The 18,457-nt window shown below is 39.2% G+C and overlaps 1 protein-coding gene across 2 annotated transcripts in view; it reads left to right on the top strand.

Moving 5' to 3' along the window:
• ERBB4 (erb-b2 receptor tyrosine kinase 4) overlaps positions 1–18,457 on the top strand; it is a 982,414-nt gene that overhangs the window by 376,573 nt on the left and 587,384 nt on the right. For both annotated transcript variants that reach the window (XM_089478015.1, XM_089478014.1), the window contains exon 2: positions 7,771–7,922. In XM_089478015.1, the coding sequence (XP_089334141.1) occupies positions 7,771–7,922 (152 nt within the window). The remainder of the gene's footprint in view (positions 1–7,770; positions 7,923–18,457) is intronic.

Raw genomic sequence — 18,457 nt, 5'->3', positions numbered from 1 at the left:
TCACATTAATAGACCATTTCCATGAGCTGGAAAGGAGAAAATAAGCTGCTGATTTGAAGACATCATACTGAGGGACGTGGTGAAGCAGATGCAAGCCTCACACGACTTTAAATAATGGGCAAGGCATGGGCAAAAAGGCAAGGCATGGACAAAAGAGCAAGTGTAGCACTGGATTGTGGTATCTTTTCCCCCAGGCTTTTACCACATGATCTAAAAGCAGCAGATGGAGGAAGATGATGCTGTGCAGCTAGTCTAAAGAAAGTCTCCTTTCTGTTAAGGACTGGATGGCCCTTGCAGTCACTTCCAACTCTATGATTCTATGATAAGCTGGCTCTCTAAAGTGGCTGCTTTCAGACTGTGATGTTGTGAAAAAGTTCCTGCCATCTTTCTAAAGGGACAATTTGTGAGGTTGTAGCTTAAGAGTACTGAAGGCAGCAATGAAATGTGTGTGATTTTGACACCTTCTCCCAAGATTACTGAGCATGTGTGTTTCATTTGTACAAGCCAATCAATGTAAGTTAATAAAGTCTCATAGGAAAACAGTTACTAACACATAACAGTTGTGTACGAAAGAGGTCTCTGTGTTCAGTTGATACAGGAAAGTGCATTTTCAGTTCTCGTTTCATAAATGGACTTCTGAAATCAATGGGTCTTCGTCTTCTGAGCAATGCTTTGTGTACATACCACCTGGTTGTCAAATCGATTGTCAAATGAAAGTCGTGCTACATGCAGGCAAGACCTCATGTAGAGAAACACAAATTATAATCTTTTTCTGAACGTCTGTTAAACAGGATTTTGTTTTCTTTTCTATCTTAAAAAGACTTTCTCGCATACACGTGCACACACACACACACACACAAAATCACAAACATATACACAATACAGACCAGCTCAAGTAATTTAAAAAGAAAGTTGCAGTTTTGATCTGTTGAGGCTAATAGGACAGTTGATCATTGTATGTGTTGTTGCTTCAAGCAAAGATGAAAACAAACAGAAAATCTTGGCCCAAGAAAAGCAAGTTACTGAAATGAATAGCAATTATTAAAAAAATCTGAAACAGAAACAATTCACGATATCTTTAATGATTAATGATTAATGATATTAATGATTAATGATATTAATCATTAATGATTAATGATACATTAATGATATCTTGATAAATATTTTGGAACGGAGTTATCTTTGTCTCCCTTTTTTGCCTTCCTTCCTTGTTCATAATAGAATTGAAAATGTATGTTGTATGATAATAACAAAGAGTAAAAGAATTTAAACAAGGAACAGTGTACTAGGTGTTTATGAGGCACCAAAGCAGCACTTCTGAAATAAGATCCATTAGGTAGCCTGGAAAGTTATGGCTCCTACAATCCTATCAATCTAATTTTAAATGCTTAACCATAGAATAAAGAGAGAAAATGTGCTATCTTGGCTTTTGAAAAGAGTTGCAGACTCACCCCTGGGCTATTTTGCTCTGGAGAAAGACTGGTCCATGGTTGCTCCTAGCACTCAGAATGCCCACATTTCTGTTGCAAGTATAAAGTTTCAAATATTTCATTCTGCATGACTGTATCAGAATTCACTCTGTATTCTGAATGTATCATCTGTCACAAAAAATAGGAGTTTCAAAAGCTGGGTAAGATTTCTCATGTTCAGACTTCACTGACTGTCATTTCACTTTCTGGTCATGATGCACTTTGAGCTAGAAGTATTTTGCCAAATTATTCAGCTGGAACATAAGTGTTCCCTTACTTGTTATCAGGATGTTTGCCAAACATTAAGAAGACTGCTTTCTCTTAATTTTTCTGATGTGCATTCACAAAGTTTGGGAAGTAATAGCAGTACTAAGTTATTTTATAGCTTTTTTCAATTGTTTAGAGCACTCCATGTACTTTATCTCAGGTTTGTGCAGGTGAAGTGGGAGGCTTGCAAAGGAGCTGAACAAAACTCATTCCAAGCTTGAAGGAATATCCAGGAAGGACATTGAAAGTTCTCTCAGCACTGTCTTCCTCAGAAGCTTATTTATTAATACTAACCACAAAAACATTCAAAACAGGTCTTAGAAAAGTTACTTTTTCATTTATGTCTCCTGAGTCTCCCTGGCAGTTTCATCCTCCCCTCCCTGCTGTGTGAATTTACAAAGGTTTTTCTGCAATTCTTGGTGATTTCCCCTGCTCCCTTAACTAAGACTGAGGAGTTTAGCGTACAGCTAAAAAAAAAAAAGTGACTTACCACTTCAGAATTCAATTCTAATTTGGGATGTATCCTGATATTATCACACAAGTTTTGCCACTGATGCCGCCAGCTGGGTGAATCCCAGGTAACATCCAGCTAAAATCCAAGCTTAGCTGGCTGATTTGCAAAGCTGTGAGCTTACCGGTTTTGAAAAGAGGCCAGCTGAGCTCAGATTCTAGCCAGAAGTCCCAGGATTTACCTGGCCAGTGGCATCAGCAGCAAAACGGGTGTGATAATATCAGGATACGTACATCCCGAATTAGAATTAAATTTGTCAGTGGTACATCACTTTTTTAAGATGTGCACTAAACTCCAGATACTACCATTGGATCTCTCTTTCTCCATCTCTCTCTCTCTTTTGCCTAGTTTTTTTTTAAAATTCTCTGCTACACAAAATGCCATGTTGTTTCTTTTCTCAAAAACAGAGATTCTTTTGTACACAAATCTTGAAAGCAAAGCAAGATGCTTTTTTGTAAGGCCAAAAGACATCTGATCATGTTGTAGGAAAATGTTGTGTGAAACTTGGAGCGGTAGTTTTGTAGAGAACCTTAATGACTCTGACCTCCAGTAGGGATTCTGACACGATTCTCAAGTGAAGCCAGAACTCCTTTGTAATTATAAATAGGACCTGTGTTTTTCCAGCACTGCAGGGATCATTCTTACATACTTAGTTATTTCTTCCAGGTTGTCCCTTCTGAAAAGGAAACAATACTGTCACATTTTCTGATTATAATCTCACATATTAATTAGAGAAGAGCCTTTTTGCTGGAGAACTGCTGGATTTTTTATTTTATTTTTTTCTATACTTGGATTGTATGCTTTCTGGGAAGGAAAGTTGTCAGTAAATGAATATTTTTCTCCAATGTTCTTTCTGTTTTTTGGCATTTTACTCCAAAGTGTTGTGACAGAAAACAGACTTCATTTCTCCTAGTCATTAATTTGCTGCAACTTTGGGTAGTGTAGTATTGTGGTTTGAGTGTTGAAATACAGTGTGAAGAGACCAGCGTTTGAGTCTCCACTTAGCTGTGGAAATGCACTGAGTGAGTCTGAGCAAGTCACACCCTCTCTCAACTTGACATGAAAGAAATGGCAAACATCCACTGAAAATATATTGGAAACAAAACAAAATACACCAAAACCTAGTATAGGGTCACCATAAGTTGTAACGGACTTGAAGGCACAAAACAACTTCAGTGATTCCCAAAGTAAGTAGTAAAATGAACTTCTGACAGAATTATTGGTCCTCTTTGAAAAGGAGATTTCTTCCCTCTAGTTATTATGCTAGTGTCCATACTTATGATAATCTCCAGTCTGTGGCAAGGGAAAGAACATTCCTGAATTTCCACAAAGCATCTCAGAACAAGGGGTCCTGGAGAAAACAAAAAGGCACAATAATTATTCCCCCCCCCCCTTAAAAAACAGCATTGTAAAAGAAGAAATAAAACAGTCAGTGTTGAGGAGGGCACAACTTCTGATAAATTTCCCTTTTCAATTCAATACAGGACTCAGTTGCTTTCCAAAAGAAAAGCTCTTTTTGTAAACATATTCATCTGCTTACCTTTCAAAATTTCACAGGTAAGAACTTGAACATGTATGGCCTGGCAACATCAGATTGTTATCAAGATGACAAAAGTTACATACTATGTAAATAATAAGTTTTTAAAAGATGACAAAAGTTATTAATGAGGAGAAACATGCATGTTAGGAAAGGTTGAGTAGTTTGTGAAACTGAAGGCTTTCATAGCCGGCATCCATAGTTTTTTGTGGGTTTTTCTGGCTATGTGGCCATGTTCTAGAAGAGTTTATTCCTGAGGTTTCGCCAGTATCTGTGGCTGGCATCTACAGGTGTAGTAGTTAGTTTTTGCTTGCATCTATTGGAAAGGACAGGACTCTGCATGCACTCATCTCTTCTCAGTTTTTGCTTGCATCTAATGGAAAGGACAGGACTCTGCATGCACTCATCTCTTCTCACCTCTGCTGAGTTAACTGAGGTCAGACATCTTCAGTACTTTGAACTCAGTTGGCAGCAACTTAAGTAAGCAAAGTGGGGAAAGTGGGAGGAGGAAACAGAAACTGGGACATTTTAAAAAGCAGATGAAAAAGTAAGAGGTGATTCAGACGTCTTTTTGTTTATGGGAATGATGCAAATAACATCACTCATAACACCATGGAACTGCAGCTTTCCGTGAACCACATCGCTCCATATCTCTGCGAGTTCAGTTGTTCACATGTTCACATCCTTGTCTCCACACCCACCAGCTCCTGCACATTCGAGTGGGTCAGCATCCCTTGTTCTCTCCTCTCCTTTTCCTCTCTCTTTCCCTCTTTTCTCCCCAGCAGCAGCTGATCTTCTGAGGAAGGGGCAGCACTTTCTCGACCATGTGGGCTGTCAAAGATGTGAATGCATTCAAAACCCATTAAAGGCATTGAGAGTTTTATCCCAAGTGTATTCGGGACTATTTGCATCATTGTTCACACAGCCAACAAGGCAAATCGTTTGTAAAAACTCAGGGAAAGCCTGGTACAAGTTATCCCGGGATAAATTGTTTTTTGGCAGGCCTCTCAACTTAAGTGAAAGCATTCGGCATATGTGTGAACATCGAAGATTTAACCCAGACTCATCCTAGATTATTTTCACAGCATGAATTACCCCTAAAATGCCAGAGGATTGACTGGGTATCCCTGTTAAATTGAGATAATTAGGTATATGCTTTTGGCTTTGGGGCACAGGGTCAGCTGCCTTATGTTTTTTTTAAGGTGTGAACTCTATGCATGAATTCCTGGACTATCTTCTGTGGAGCAGGTGTTGAGTTAACTATGCTTTTGATAGGAGATTCCTAAACAACAAGATGCTGAGCTGATATGTACATTTAGCTTTACATGTCCTCTTCTGTGTAAAACAGCTATTTAAGCATTTAGCAACTTATACGTTCACTATGTTCTCCAGATTGTTGGAGTTGCCAGAATGTTGAGGGTGTATGCTGAATTTTAAGTGGGTGAAATCCACCCTGGGATTTTCAAGCAGAGATGCCCATGATAGTTCTTTGCCCCTCAAGATATGACTTCAGCCACAGAATAAAGAAAGAAATAACATCTATCTCTCCTTCCCTCCTGACTGTTCTGATGCTGTGCATCCTAATTATTTGATTAGAGCATAGAATCTTTGTAACAGATTACAGTTCTCAAAACAAAACTTTTTGTGGTATAGTTTTTCCTAACTGTAGATTGCAGTGCAATTTTGTTTGCTTTGTTGGAGCTGACAGCAGGGGTGGGTATCTTTTCTCCCACAGTCCCTCTGTTCTTTTGATGCAAACACATGACGGTGTTGATGCTTAAGAATATCTAGCTTGCAAAAGTGGCAGCACAAATTTGCTTGGCTCATAAAACAGGAATCTAGTTTGAATCAAGCTCCCCTGCCCCTTAAAATGGCCCTCTGCTTGCAAATTAAATCCAAAGAATGGTTCCTGGTGTGCCTCTTTTATGTCTGGTCAGTCCTGCGTGTGTGAGAGAAGGCAGGCTGTGCATAATATACATTTGAGCTGTACAAAAACAAAACCTGTGAGACTTTACTGAACTACGTGACTCCTCTGTCCTGCCAGGACCATGCCTTGTCATTTACTGTTTAGGTTTAGGCTTCATCTGAAAGAAAGTGGGTGGAAAATGTTGGCGCTCCTCTGAAGCATGTAGGTTTCCCACATGGCTTCTGTAAAGGATTCTGCTGCTAGCATCTCCTCACTCTGTGCTAGGAGTGGTAGGGTAACAATGTGCAAGAATCTGCAAACCTTATCCTTTGTTTGTACTTAGCATCCAATGGTGCTCGTATTTGGACATTCAGTTCCATTTTCAGCCAGAGGAACACCATCAGCTTTGGAGTAATTTATGCAAAAAGTTCCCATCTGCTCTTTTTGCCATTCAGTTTTTGTTTATTTTTCCCCCAAAGGCTATAGTCATTGTCCTGGTTAGTGCTTGGATGGGAGACCACAAATAAATACCATGTGATGTGCAAGACCCTGCAAACCTTATTCTGTATTTCATAGGAAGCAACTGACAAAACCACCGCAATATTTTTTGCCTAAGAAAACCCTATAAAATTCACAGGGCCACCATACATCAAAATGTGACTTAAAGGCACACACCCACACCTGCCTGACCACCCACCGGACACAGAGAGATAGCTGCTGTGCAGCATAGTAATAGGAGACAGCTTTCCTGGCAGATCAGGGAGGATATTTTCTTGTTCCAGATGTCCCTCTTTTTGTGGCATTGAAAGCAAGCAAAAATAATCAGGGAAAGGGTGTAAACTACAGTGGGGTTTGGTTCCAAGATCCCCTGCAGATAACAAAATCCGTGCATGCTCAAGCCCTATTAAATATAATGACATAGTAAAATGGTGTCCCTTTTAAAAATGGAAAATCAAGGTTTGATAGTTGAAATTCATACTTTTTTTTGAACATTTTCAAACCATGGATGCTTGAATCCGTCTATAAAAAATCGGTGTATAAGAAGGGCTGACTGTATATGGTTTTCTTCGGGGGGGGGGGAACCTACAGAGTGGGTTTTGGAGCTTCTTTAGTCTTCCATTCTGTGTCCTCCATTTGTAGGGATGTAGTCATACTGACATTTAATTTAAGTTGATCTCCATAAAAACATATTGCATGGTACTTTTGGTTTCCTGGTAGCTGAGTGATGTATAGCTGCAGGACATTGAGTTACAGATTATATGCATTTTTTTAATCCTAAAGCCACCTCATCTATCAACTACTATGATAGATTGGAGTTCCAGTAACTGCTGCACTTCTATATTTTCAATGAAGGTTACAGCTTGTTACAATTCCACTGTAGTATATATGCTGCTTTCAAAATCCTACTGTAGATACTATTTTCTGCAGAGAGTATTCAAGCAGATCACAAAAGTGAAATCTTCTCATTCTTGTTCAGAATCCCAGCTCACTTACTCCAATCTTGAAAATGTGGGTGAAGTTTCAGAAGAAGGTTTTAATCATTCATGTATTCATTAATTTATTATGATACTATCTGGTTGAATTACCGATTGTGAGGAAAGTGAGAAATCAACTGTGGGCATGCCTTTCTTTTTTACATATGTGCAAATGAACTTGCTAGGTCAGGGATAATATTTGTATCTAGTGACCTGTTTCTTTAGGAACAAAACAAGGCTTAAAGAAGTGTGTGCTGTGGGAGTAAAGTAAACTGGGTATAAATGCCTGTTATGGATTTTGGCTTCTACAGTGGGCCCTTGGTATCCACTGGGGTTTGGTTCCAGAACCCATTGTGGATACCAAAATTTGTGGACACACATGTCCCATTATGTACAATGACATATTGAAATAGTGTTCGTTATATAAACTGGCAAAATCAAGGTTTACTTTTAAGGGTTTTGTTTGTTTGTATTAGTATTTTCAAACTGTGGATGGCAGAATCTGTGGATGAAGAATCTGTGGATACAGAGGACTAACTGTATATGACATTTGTATGCTATCTAATCATTTATTTGCTTAATTCCATTTTTTGTTGTTGTTGCAGTTTGTGCTGGCACTGAGAACAAGCTGAGCTCACTGTCTGATCTGGAGCAACAGTATCGTGCACTACGCAAGTACTATGAGAACTGTGAGGTAGTAATGGGCAACCTAGAAATCACCAGCATTGAACATAATCGAGATCTTTCTTTTCTTCGGGTAAGTGATAGCTTCCTTCCTTTAAGTGAGTAGACATTTGCTGTTGTGCTGCCATATTGACTCACCGAGATTTTTAGGTAGTGTGTTACAGCTTGTCTGTTGTTTGAACCAAATCTGGCCCTGAAAGATGCCAGATTGCCTTGACTGTGGCGGTTTAGAAACAGTGCTATGGAGGAACCAAGAGGGTACTTGGCTAAGCACACTTCATGCCCAGCTCATATTGGTTTTCTAGGAAAACTAGTTTATGACTGTGTTGCACAGGCTTATATGTGTATATGTGTATAAGCTCCCTGTCACATTTTCTATCAACTTCAAGCTTACCGTGTTTATTTTTCATACCAGACGCCTCTGCTGTTCCTTTTGCTTGCAGTCTGCTAAATAAAGGGCTGACTGAAATATTATTTGAGGAGGCTGATAAACCTGAAGAAACCAGAGCAGCAGGTGGCAAATACACAGAATCTCTCTGTGTTCTTTTTTTGTAGTAACAGTTAGTAAAGATTTCACGTATGTGTTTATTTTTACCTGAGACTGCCCTCTCACAGATGTCTAGGCGGAAAATAGCAGCTCTAGTTAATGTGATAAATTATAGCCATTAAAATGGAAAACAAAACAGAGAAAAGATGTTTTCAAAGGGAGGGGGGAAAGAAATAAAAGGTGGCATGTTTATGCTAATAACTTGACATTCATTAGCTTGAGGATGCTACTTATTTCATCCTTTAAAAAACATTTTAATAACCTGACAAAGGTGGCAGATGGGATATAACGAAGAACCAAACTACTTGTCACTTTTAACATGCAAAATTATTAAATTATTGCTGTTCTTTCTGAAGTTTCCATTCTTATGATAGTGCATGCCTTCTTTGGACATGAAATGGTTTTCAAATGTGCTACTTCTCTTCCAGTAATGTGTATTTCAGTTTGCAGCACCAGTAGAAATGAAGGGCAGAAAGAATAGGAAGATGAAAATAAAGAATATGCATTCAGTTCAGAGTTTCATTGGGAAATGAGGACTAAAGGGTAGCTGATGGGTTCCATGTTAATATGTGAATTTCCTCCAGGGTTTAGTCTAAACTTTAAAAGGAACCATCTATGGTCCTAACCCTTTCCCAAAATGTGTTCAGTCTCTTGGGTAGCTCCTTAAAAGTTGTACTAAAACCTGGAGTGGACTGATACAGAAGCAAGCAGTTGCTAGGGATGCATGAAAAGGGCATGCATGGAAAAAAGCAGGTTTTGAGGAGGGACTAAAAGGAAAAGAGAAAGGAGGTGTTATGTAAGTACTCTGTGAGGGGCACAAATGACAGTGACATATTGCTAGGTCATTAATATAACCAGTTAATTAATATGCTTACTTTGTGTCCGTTGAATACTGATAAATATTGCAGAAACATAGTATTTACTTGGGTTTGGTTTTATTTGAGAAAAGATATCTGGCGGCTTGTGGTGTTCTGAAACATTTGGAATTATTTACAAGTACTGTATTTACTATTTGTATAGCACTCCGGCAATCGCTTAGCTCATGAGCCCAATAACTGGTCTCATTCTTACATTTAAATCAGGGGTGAGAATTCTGTAGCCCTCCAGACACTGTAGAAATTTTCAAAGTCCTGTCAGTGAGGAGGAATGCTGGGAGTTGCAGTCTAACAATATCCAGAGGGCCACCCAGTTCCCAATCCCTTTTATGGTCCTCCACATATAAGCCCCAGTTCATGTTCTGCAAGGTAGACAACAAGAAAGGAAGCAGCTTTTGCCTCTCTCGGCAAGGAGTTCCACAGCCTGGGAATGAACATAGCAATAGCAATAGCAAGTGCATTTCTATTCCACTTATCAGTGTGTTTAAGCACACCCTAAGCAGGAATGCTAACTGCCCCCAACAAGCTGGATACTCATGCTCTGTGCTGCATCCCAACCAAATGTTTCTCTGAGGTCAATTTGCTCCTCCCCACAAAAAAAGGACCTCCCACAAAAAGTCCTGGATTCCAGCAGGCTTACAGAGAAGTGTGTGGTCAAAAAGCCAGCACTTTAAATTCTTCCTGGAGATGGACTGCTAACTAGTGAAGCTGTAGTAACAAAGGCATCACATACTCCCTATAACTGGCCCCGTCAGCAGTCTGCCAGCAGCTGTTTCTGAACACTACTCAGAAATCAGCTCCACGTAGAGTAGTCCAAATATGATGCATTCATGACATCAAAGATTTGCAAGACCCTTTTACCAAAATGTCTTCCCGGTTGCTACTAAATATACAGTACATTCAAGTCTGTATCCCTCTTTTGGAGGGGGGGGGTCAAAGCTATTTACAAAGATCTATAGTTTTTTGTATAGAATCAAACTATTCTTGATTCTATTGTACTTACAGAGCATAACCTTGAATATAGTTTCTGTCAGGAGACACTTCAAACCCTGAAGCATTAGAGTACAATTGCCTTAAAATAATAAATAAATGTTCAATTCTGTTCAAGAGCGAACTAGGCAACTTCTGACACTACAGCTATATGCAATGCTTAACCCCATGCAAAGATAGCAGCCAGTGTGTCAGTTTGCTACAATTTTAGACTGCCTACTGAATGCTGAAGTCAAACATTTATACCAGCTTTCAGCTGCAGTCACCATGTAAAGTATGGGAGGTATTTAGAAGGGATGTTCTGTAGATGCATGTGTGGCTCAGGCTCTTTTGATATGCGGCTGAATTTGTGAAATGAAAAATGAAAAGCAAAGGTTTCAAAATCAATTTTCAAATTCCAAACTTCTGTCAAGAGTTTAATTCTAACAATGGCTAGCTCATAAAGAAGAACATTTATCTCCAGGTTTAGCTGTTGATCAGATGATCAACATATGATCTGCTTTGACATCTAAATCAAGGTATTTGGGCCTGATGAAAGTTAATGTATATGTTTTGATGAACACACTAAATCTCTATTCACTAAGAGTGTGTCTAAGAACAAAAATGACAGGGCCAAATCTACTTGAATCTCACCTGTAACTCTATATGTGTGACCATGCGGCCTGTTTTGAATATAATTTGCAGATGATATCTGAATGGGGAAGTGTCAATCATATTGCCGTATTCTTCTGTGTTGCAAATAATCTGAACAGTTCAACATGGCATAGCTGATCCACACTGAAATACTGCCCACACCTTTTCTACTTTTAGACTGGGATGCACAATCTGGTTTTGTATTCCTTTGAGTGCTAACATTATATTGTTTAAATAAGAATAATTGGCTCTTTACGTTTAAAAAAGATACTCTGACTGTCTTATGTCAATTCATTTTCTGAAGTTAAACATGGACTCTCTGTCTATTCCCTGCATTAAACTGTTCAGCTTCCTACTCATTTTTCAGCCCACTCTGGTTCTGTTTCCAGATCACATAATCTCTCTGTGGCTAAAATATTCTAATACCATGGTTTTTCTGCCACCTCAGACTGCAGTCATTTTATCAGCTCTGCCTAAAATGTGCTGTTTAATCCTCTGTCAAGAAAAAAGAATGGCCAAACCAATCCAGTAAGGGATCAAAAATAACCTAAGAACAGAAGACAAATAACTGGTGGAAGTCTTTATGTTTTTGGTTTTTTCATTCACTGCCTTCCTCCCAATTGGGTTTCAACAGTGGCAAAGCATTATGGATGACGTTGGCCTGTTACAGACTGCCAAAATAAAGCTGCTTCGGGTCTCTTTGGAGGTATGCTATTTAAATGATGCATGGGTCCTAAGAGTCCGGAGGTCGCGCCAAAGCCACACTCCATTCCTAAGCACTGGAGTGCAGCTTTGGTGCAGCTTCCGGATTCTTAGGATGCATGCGTCATTTAAACAGCATACCTCCAAAGAGACCCGAAGCAGCTTTATTTTGGCAGTCTGTAACAGGCCACTATTTACAATTTTGTTTTCAAAAGACTTTTATTGAGACCTTCCTCTTCCAGTAAAACAACACAGTTACACATGAGGCATTAGGGTCTGTAATATCCCATTGCCAACCTAGTTCTGGCTGACTGGAATAAATGTCTACCAGAAGACCTGAGAGTACAGGGCAGATTATATGGAAGGAGGGACTCCTGTTAAAATTTTTCCTACCCATTGGCTAGTCCTACCCTGGTGATAACAGATGGTATTGCAGGATTTTTTTCCTTGTCGCGCCCAAAGATTGAGCAAATTCCTGATCCTTCCACTCTACCACCATTTGACCACCTTCTTTTCCTTCTTGTTTTTTAACCTAGTTCACACAGTTACACTGGACCCTTGGGGAATCCATTCCAGCCCCCCCACCCGTGTAAAGTGACAGCCCTCTATGTATGCTCAAGCCCCATTTAGATGAACGAGATTGTGCACAGCATGGTGCATGTGCCATCTAACCTCACATCCGCGTATGGGAAGCCCGTGTATAGGGTGAGCCGACTGTATTTGGGGGAAGGCCAAGCAATTGGTAATGGTGAATTTAAAAAGACACTATATTTTTATCTGTTGGTTTTCTTATGTTTATAAGAGTGACCTCTGAGTGAAGTCAGAAGCAATATAGCTTTGCTATTCTGTATTGGGATAAAACAAATACAGTTGTTGTATAGCTGTTGTAGAAGAGAAACTTTGAGCTGACAGTAAGTAAGAGGATTAAATCACTTTTGTTGAACTAGTCAAAAGAGTCAACCAGTGTGGTTTAGATGTTCTATAAGTACCATGATTGGTCATTGGCTCTGGTGAAGGTTTTTTTTTAAAAAGGACAATTAGATAAGAGATGGGATACTAACTGCTGGGATGATCTCCATTTTTCACATGTGGTTGTACTGGCTTTGGGATGAAGATATTTTGAACCACACTGTGTCATAAATACACATATACTTGTATATATAGGGGAGATTATTATTTTTTGATTGTAGAGGTTAAATATTTTACAAACTAAGCATTGCGGGAACAAAAATAAAGGTGAACAAATATATTTATTTCAATGAGAAATACTATAGGATAACTCCCGCTCAGAGTTGTTGAGGGATTGGCTAGGATGATGTTCAGGAAAGTCTGGCCTGAGGAATAACCTGTTGTGGGTTTATTTGGTTGTGAAAGACTCTCTTATGTTAGAGAGATTCCTTGCATAAAGTTAGGAGTTTATCTCTCTGCTTAAATAAGCCAGCTTACTTTATCTGAATTCAAGTCTAAATTGAGAGGAAGCCAGGTCCTACCACAAGGATTTTGCCCCCAAAGCCACTGGGTGAATACAGCCCAGCTGCACCCCAGGTCCCAGGCATGCTCTGGCAGCCTTATTTTGAAGCCGGGAGCTTTCTGACTTGGAAAAATGGCCGCTGGAGCTCACCTGGGACCCGGGCTGCAACTGGGCTGTACTCACCCTGTGGCTTTGGTAGCAAAATCCTTGTGGTAGGACTCAGCTGCCTCCCAATTTAGGCTTGAATTTGGATGAGGTAAATTGGGTTATTTAAGTGGAGCGATAAACTCCTAACTTTATGCAAGGAATCTGATCTCGGTACTTGAAGTATCACTTTATTTTCTTGTCTTCATATATTGCTTAACAGAGCTCCTAGTTTTTCTTGTCATGTTTCTTAACTATACGAAGCCCATGTCCACTACAAAAAAAATCCTGGGTGCCCCATTTTCTTAATTGGGAGGTTGGTTTTGTTGATAGTGTAGAAAGGTTTATAACAGACACATGCATGTGACAGGGTGTTCCATGTATCCAAGTCCCAATATTCTAGTGAGAGAAACACAGGCAGAATAAACTTCATGGTTTTCCAGCAGATGAGAAATTAAATCCTTTTCAAGTACATTTGTGAAGATAGGGTTAACAGATAACAGAAAAATATTCCATTTAACTTTCCAGTTTCACATTTCTTTGTGTTTCCCCTCAAATTCTTTAAAAGTACTCATTCTGTTTTTCTCCCCTCTGGCAAAAGAAATACAAGCTTTTAGATGCATGCAGAAATTATTCATTTGATTTATAATAACCCCTTGCAATGACAGGGTCTTAAAATAGTATACTTTCATATGCAGCTTGAATGACCCAACTGCAGTGTTCAAAATGAGTCTTATGGCTGTGACCTGACATGAGAGATAGTGCATAGACTTATTTTGGGTTGGGAAGAATGCAGGATCCTTGCATCAGAACTTTCCATGGAAAAAATTGTAGTGTTTTGTATAGCTCACTATAGCTTCAGGAAGACATCTAAATGTTGAACAACTTTTTTTGTCCCAAGACCGCATGCAGTGAAAGGTGGTTGGGCAATGTACACATTAGCACACACAAATACACACAGCCCATCTTTCCTTTTTCCTTACCAGTAGCAGGTTCAAGGTACCTGTGGGGCCACACATGAAACATGCATGTACTTTCTAAACTCCAGTATATAAAAAGTTAAGATCTCATATTGAAAGCTAAGCAAAGGCAGGCCTGTTTAATATGTGGAAGGGAGGCTTCCAGGGAATACCAGGTGCTGCTAAGCTATATCTAGAGGAAGGTAATGGAAAATCTCTAAATAAATCTTGTCAAACAAACAAAAAAACCCCCTCAGTCCCTATGACAGAGTCAACATAAGCTGGAGTCAACTTGAAGGTATATAACAACAACAGTTTGAATGCTCTTTTACCACTGAAAGACAAGCATGTGCATCACTGCCCAACCCTTCTGTGATTGCCACCACTATTTCCTTCTGCTCCCTGCAGATGTATTTTTAAATTTTTCCCCAGATTGAGGGGAAAGGAACAACAGAACAGGGAAAAATAACCACATGTGAACAGGGCTGGTATCTGGAACCAGTTTTTGATTTGCTGGTACACATGTCTGCCATTTCAGTGCCAAAGAAAGCTACATACACTCTAGAACACCTCATTTTATGTTTCCAACCATGCTTTAACCCCATAGCGTAGTTATAACATTAAAGTGACCAGCAAAATTTGGATTAGTGTTTAGAATCAAACCTTTTGTTAGAGCATCCAAGTCCTGGAGGCGCTTTTTGTGAGGAACAGAAGCAGCTAATTTGAAGTGGATGAGCTGGACATTCATTTATGATATTTAGGGAGATTATCATACAGAGGTTTACCATGGCTAAAAGGAGCTAAATTGTCCCTAAAACACAATGGTGTGATCACCAGTCATACTTGTTTCTTGTTATTAAATCGTCAGGGAGGCGTCCTGCTCCTCTCCCATCATCAAGGCATCCGCAGAGCAGCCATTTCTTTGGTAATGGGAGTTCCCATTATTGAAGAAATGGCTACTCCAGAAATGCTTTGATGATGGGAGAGGAGCGGGATGCCTTCCTGATGATATAATAATGGGAAACAAGCATGACTGGCAATCACACTATCACACTTTAGGGAGATTTAGCCACCATTTAGGCACGGTAAGCCTCCATGTGATAATTTCCTAGTAGTACACATCTCCCCTTTAGAGATGTAGAACTCCTCTTTTAAATGTCTGTGGAAGGGTAAAAAGAGTAAATCCATCCGTTCCCACACTTACACACCACATATGATGCCACTGTCTCTGTTGTAGAATCAAAGACGAACACAAATTTGTTAAATTAAAAAAAAACTATTTTAAAATATTAAATATTAAATAGGACTTTTACACAAAGCATGGACAAACTGTGTTGCAGCTATGCAATACACCTGCTACAGGTTAGCCTAACTGTTTGAACATGATAAGGATCATTACTTTGTTTTTGCCATTTTCTTGAACAGGAGAAAGCCTGTTATACCACATATATGAATTTATATACTGATGTGTTCCTACCCCAATAAATGCTCTCTGTAGGAAAAAGCTGGTTTAAGTCTTACTTCAACAAAAAACAATTTAGTATATAAAAGACCCAAAGCTCTAGTGGCAAATGCACTTAAATTGAAAATGGATTTATTAGGTTGTAAAGCCAAGTGTACAGCTTCCTTCGGGACTTGATGGTGAGGTATTAAGATTTGGCTTCAATGATGAGTGTAATGAATTTTAAAGGCTGGTCACAACCTTAATTAGGAATCCAAAAATAACATTTCACGGTATATATTGATGGACTTTGCTCAGGGGAATCATAGGGGTCATTAAGGCTTGTTTATGCAGATCCTCCTCCTTGCTGTCTATTTCCCCTCCCTTCAGGGAATAAAGCTCATATCTTCTGAACAGGGAAATGCAGAGGCATACTATATGATAAGACATCCATGGGGTGGTCATCATAACTGAATAGAATAATGTTTGATTCTGTCTTCAGTCATTTCTGTCACTGTTCTTTTTTCCCCCCTCTTTAAGCCAAGTTCTCCCCTTGTAGTAGCTGAAAGTGAAACTTAACAAAATTGGTGTTCAAAGGATTGAATAATGTTGCATTGTAATGCATTGATTTAGTGTCTTGGATCAATGAGTTTAAAAGCTGAAAGAAACAGAAGATAAAGCCTTTAATTGTAAGCCATCAGGGGGCAGCGGGGGTGGCGGAGACTGGAAGCTTAGTGAACTGGTTTTCGCTAAACCAGATCAATTTTAAAGGTTTCCACTGTGGATGCCTGCAGGCAGGCTTTGAAAGTTCAGAGAATCCAACATAAATGTTTATACTGCAGCATTTAACAATAGTACTAGTAGCCCCCTCTGAAATCTGATAGTAACATTAAGCTCACTTGCTAATTAGAGGCTTACTTGTGGAGAACTCTGAAACCTATTGTAAGTAACAACAAGGACTGCAAAATGAGGAAGGCAGCCGGTCATGGCCTGTTACAAAGGAGGCTGGACCTTGAATGATTCCTTTTTAGAATATCACAAAACACACTGTTTCATTTTCAGCTCTGATGTCAAGCAAATAAAACACCACAATTTTTAACAAAATATGTCCTCCTTTACATTTAAATTGGGACTAATACCCTATTTTAATTAAATATAATCCTTCAATAATTAAAAGGTTAAAGTATTAATCTGTTGTGCAACTTCTTACTTTTAATATGTGGGTGACAACTGACAGCAAGTGTGAAGACTAAATTAGCTTCACAGTAATTGTGGCTGTGCATCTGCACTGCAGAAATAATCCATGTCATGGCTCCATCCTATGGAATCCTGGGATTCGTAGTTTGTTTGGCGCCAGAACTCTCTAACAGAGAAGGCTAAATGTTTCACAAAACTACAATTCACAGAATTCCATAGCATTGAGCCATGGCAGTTAATGTGTCAAACTGGATTTTTCTGCAGTGCAGTGTTCTTCTTCCAAGATTACTTTTAATGTCTTACAGAACTCATGTTTTATAAGAAATAATGATAGACTCTCTCCCTTGATAGTTTTATGGAACAGACTGAGAAGACTTTCAGAAGGCCCAAGAAAACTATGTATAAAAAACTAAGCATGATTATAACAGGCCACTGTCAAGTATGTCATCTAGTTTATTTCACAGGGAGAAATCTAAGCATGTGTTCAAATCTTAGAAGGGTTTGGCTAGGGCATGCTTGGCCAATGCAAGCCCAAGTGGCTTTATTCAGAAGTACATTCCGATGACAGCCAATATGGTATAGTGGTTTCTGTGTCATGTCAGGGCTGTGGAGATTCATACTCAAGTCTTCATAAGACATAAAACTCACTGGATAACCATGGGATGGTCACTCTTTCCCAGTCTGCTGGACCTCACAGGATTCTTGTGATGATAAAATAAGTAAAAGAAGTGGTATTCAACCTGCTGCAGTGATTTGGAATTCTGCCATTGGGCAGATAGAGTTTAGAGCCTTGTTGGCATCATGGCTCTTTTTCTACTACCTTCTATCTTTCCTACAGTTATTGTTTTTTTCTATTGTGGAATGCCTTCTCATGATGTGGCCAAAGTATGAAAGGCTCAATTTAATAATCTTGGTTTCCAGGAAGGGTTCTGTTATGATCAATTATGTTCAAGGACCCATGTGTTTGTCTTTTGGGCCATCCAGCTACCCTGATCATTCTTCTCCAGCACCACATTTCAAATGAGGTGATTTTCTTTCTGCCAGCTTTCTTCACTGTCTAGCTCTCACATCCCTACATAATCATGAGGAATACAGTGGCTTGGACAATTCTGACAATATACTCAGTTGTGTATCTTTATACTTTAGGATCTTGTCTTATTTTATGGCTGCCCTTCCTATTTCTAGTCTTCATATTTTTGATTGCAGCCTCTTTTCTGATCAATGTTTAATCCAAGGTATGGGAAATCTTTTAACTATTCTGATTTCTTCATTATCTGGGTTGAATTTATGTAGATCCTCTATGTCATCATTTTTGTTTTCTTTATGTTCAGCAGCAAGCCTGCCTTTGTACTTTCTTCTTTGACCTTCCTTAGTAGTTGTTACAAGTCTACGCCGTTTTCCGCTAGTAGTATGTTGTCATCCACATATCTTAGATTGTTGATGTTCCTTCCTCTTATCTTTACTCCTCCTTCTTCTGAGTCTAAACCTTCTCTTCAGATGATATTTTCTGTGTATAAGTTGAACAGGTAGGATGGTAGAATTCAGCCTTATCTCACTCTTTTGCCAATTGGGAATCATACCTGGCCCAGAGGGACCTTGAAACTGTGGTACATGCCCTGGTAACCTCGAGACTGGATTTCTGCAATGGA

The sequence above is a fragment of the Sceloporus occidentalis genome, unplaced genomic scaffold (genome assembly GCF_023333645.1).
Source record: "Sceloporus occidentalis isolate IW3139 unplaced genomic scaffold, rSceOcc1.0.p SCAF_12, whole genome shotgun sequence".
In the NCBI taxonomy this organism is placed as follows: domain Eukaryota; kingdom Metazoa; phylum Chordata; class Lepidosauria; order Squamata; family Phrynosomatidae; genus Sceloporus; species Sceloporus occidentalis.
The sequence above is the reverse complement of the archived record's forward strand: the minus strand, read 5'-3'. Positions and strand labels throughout refer to the sequence as shown.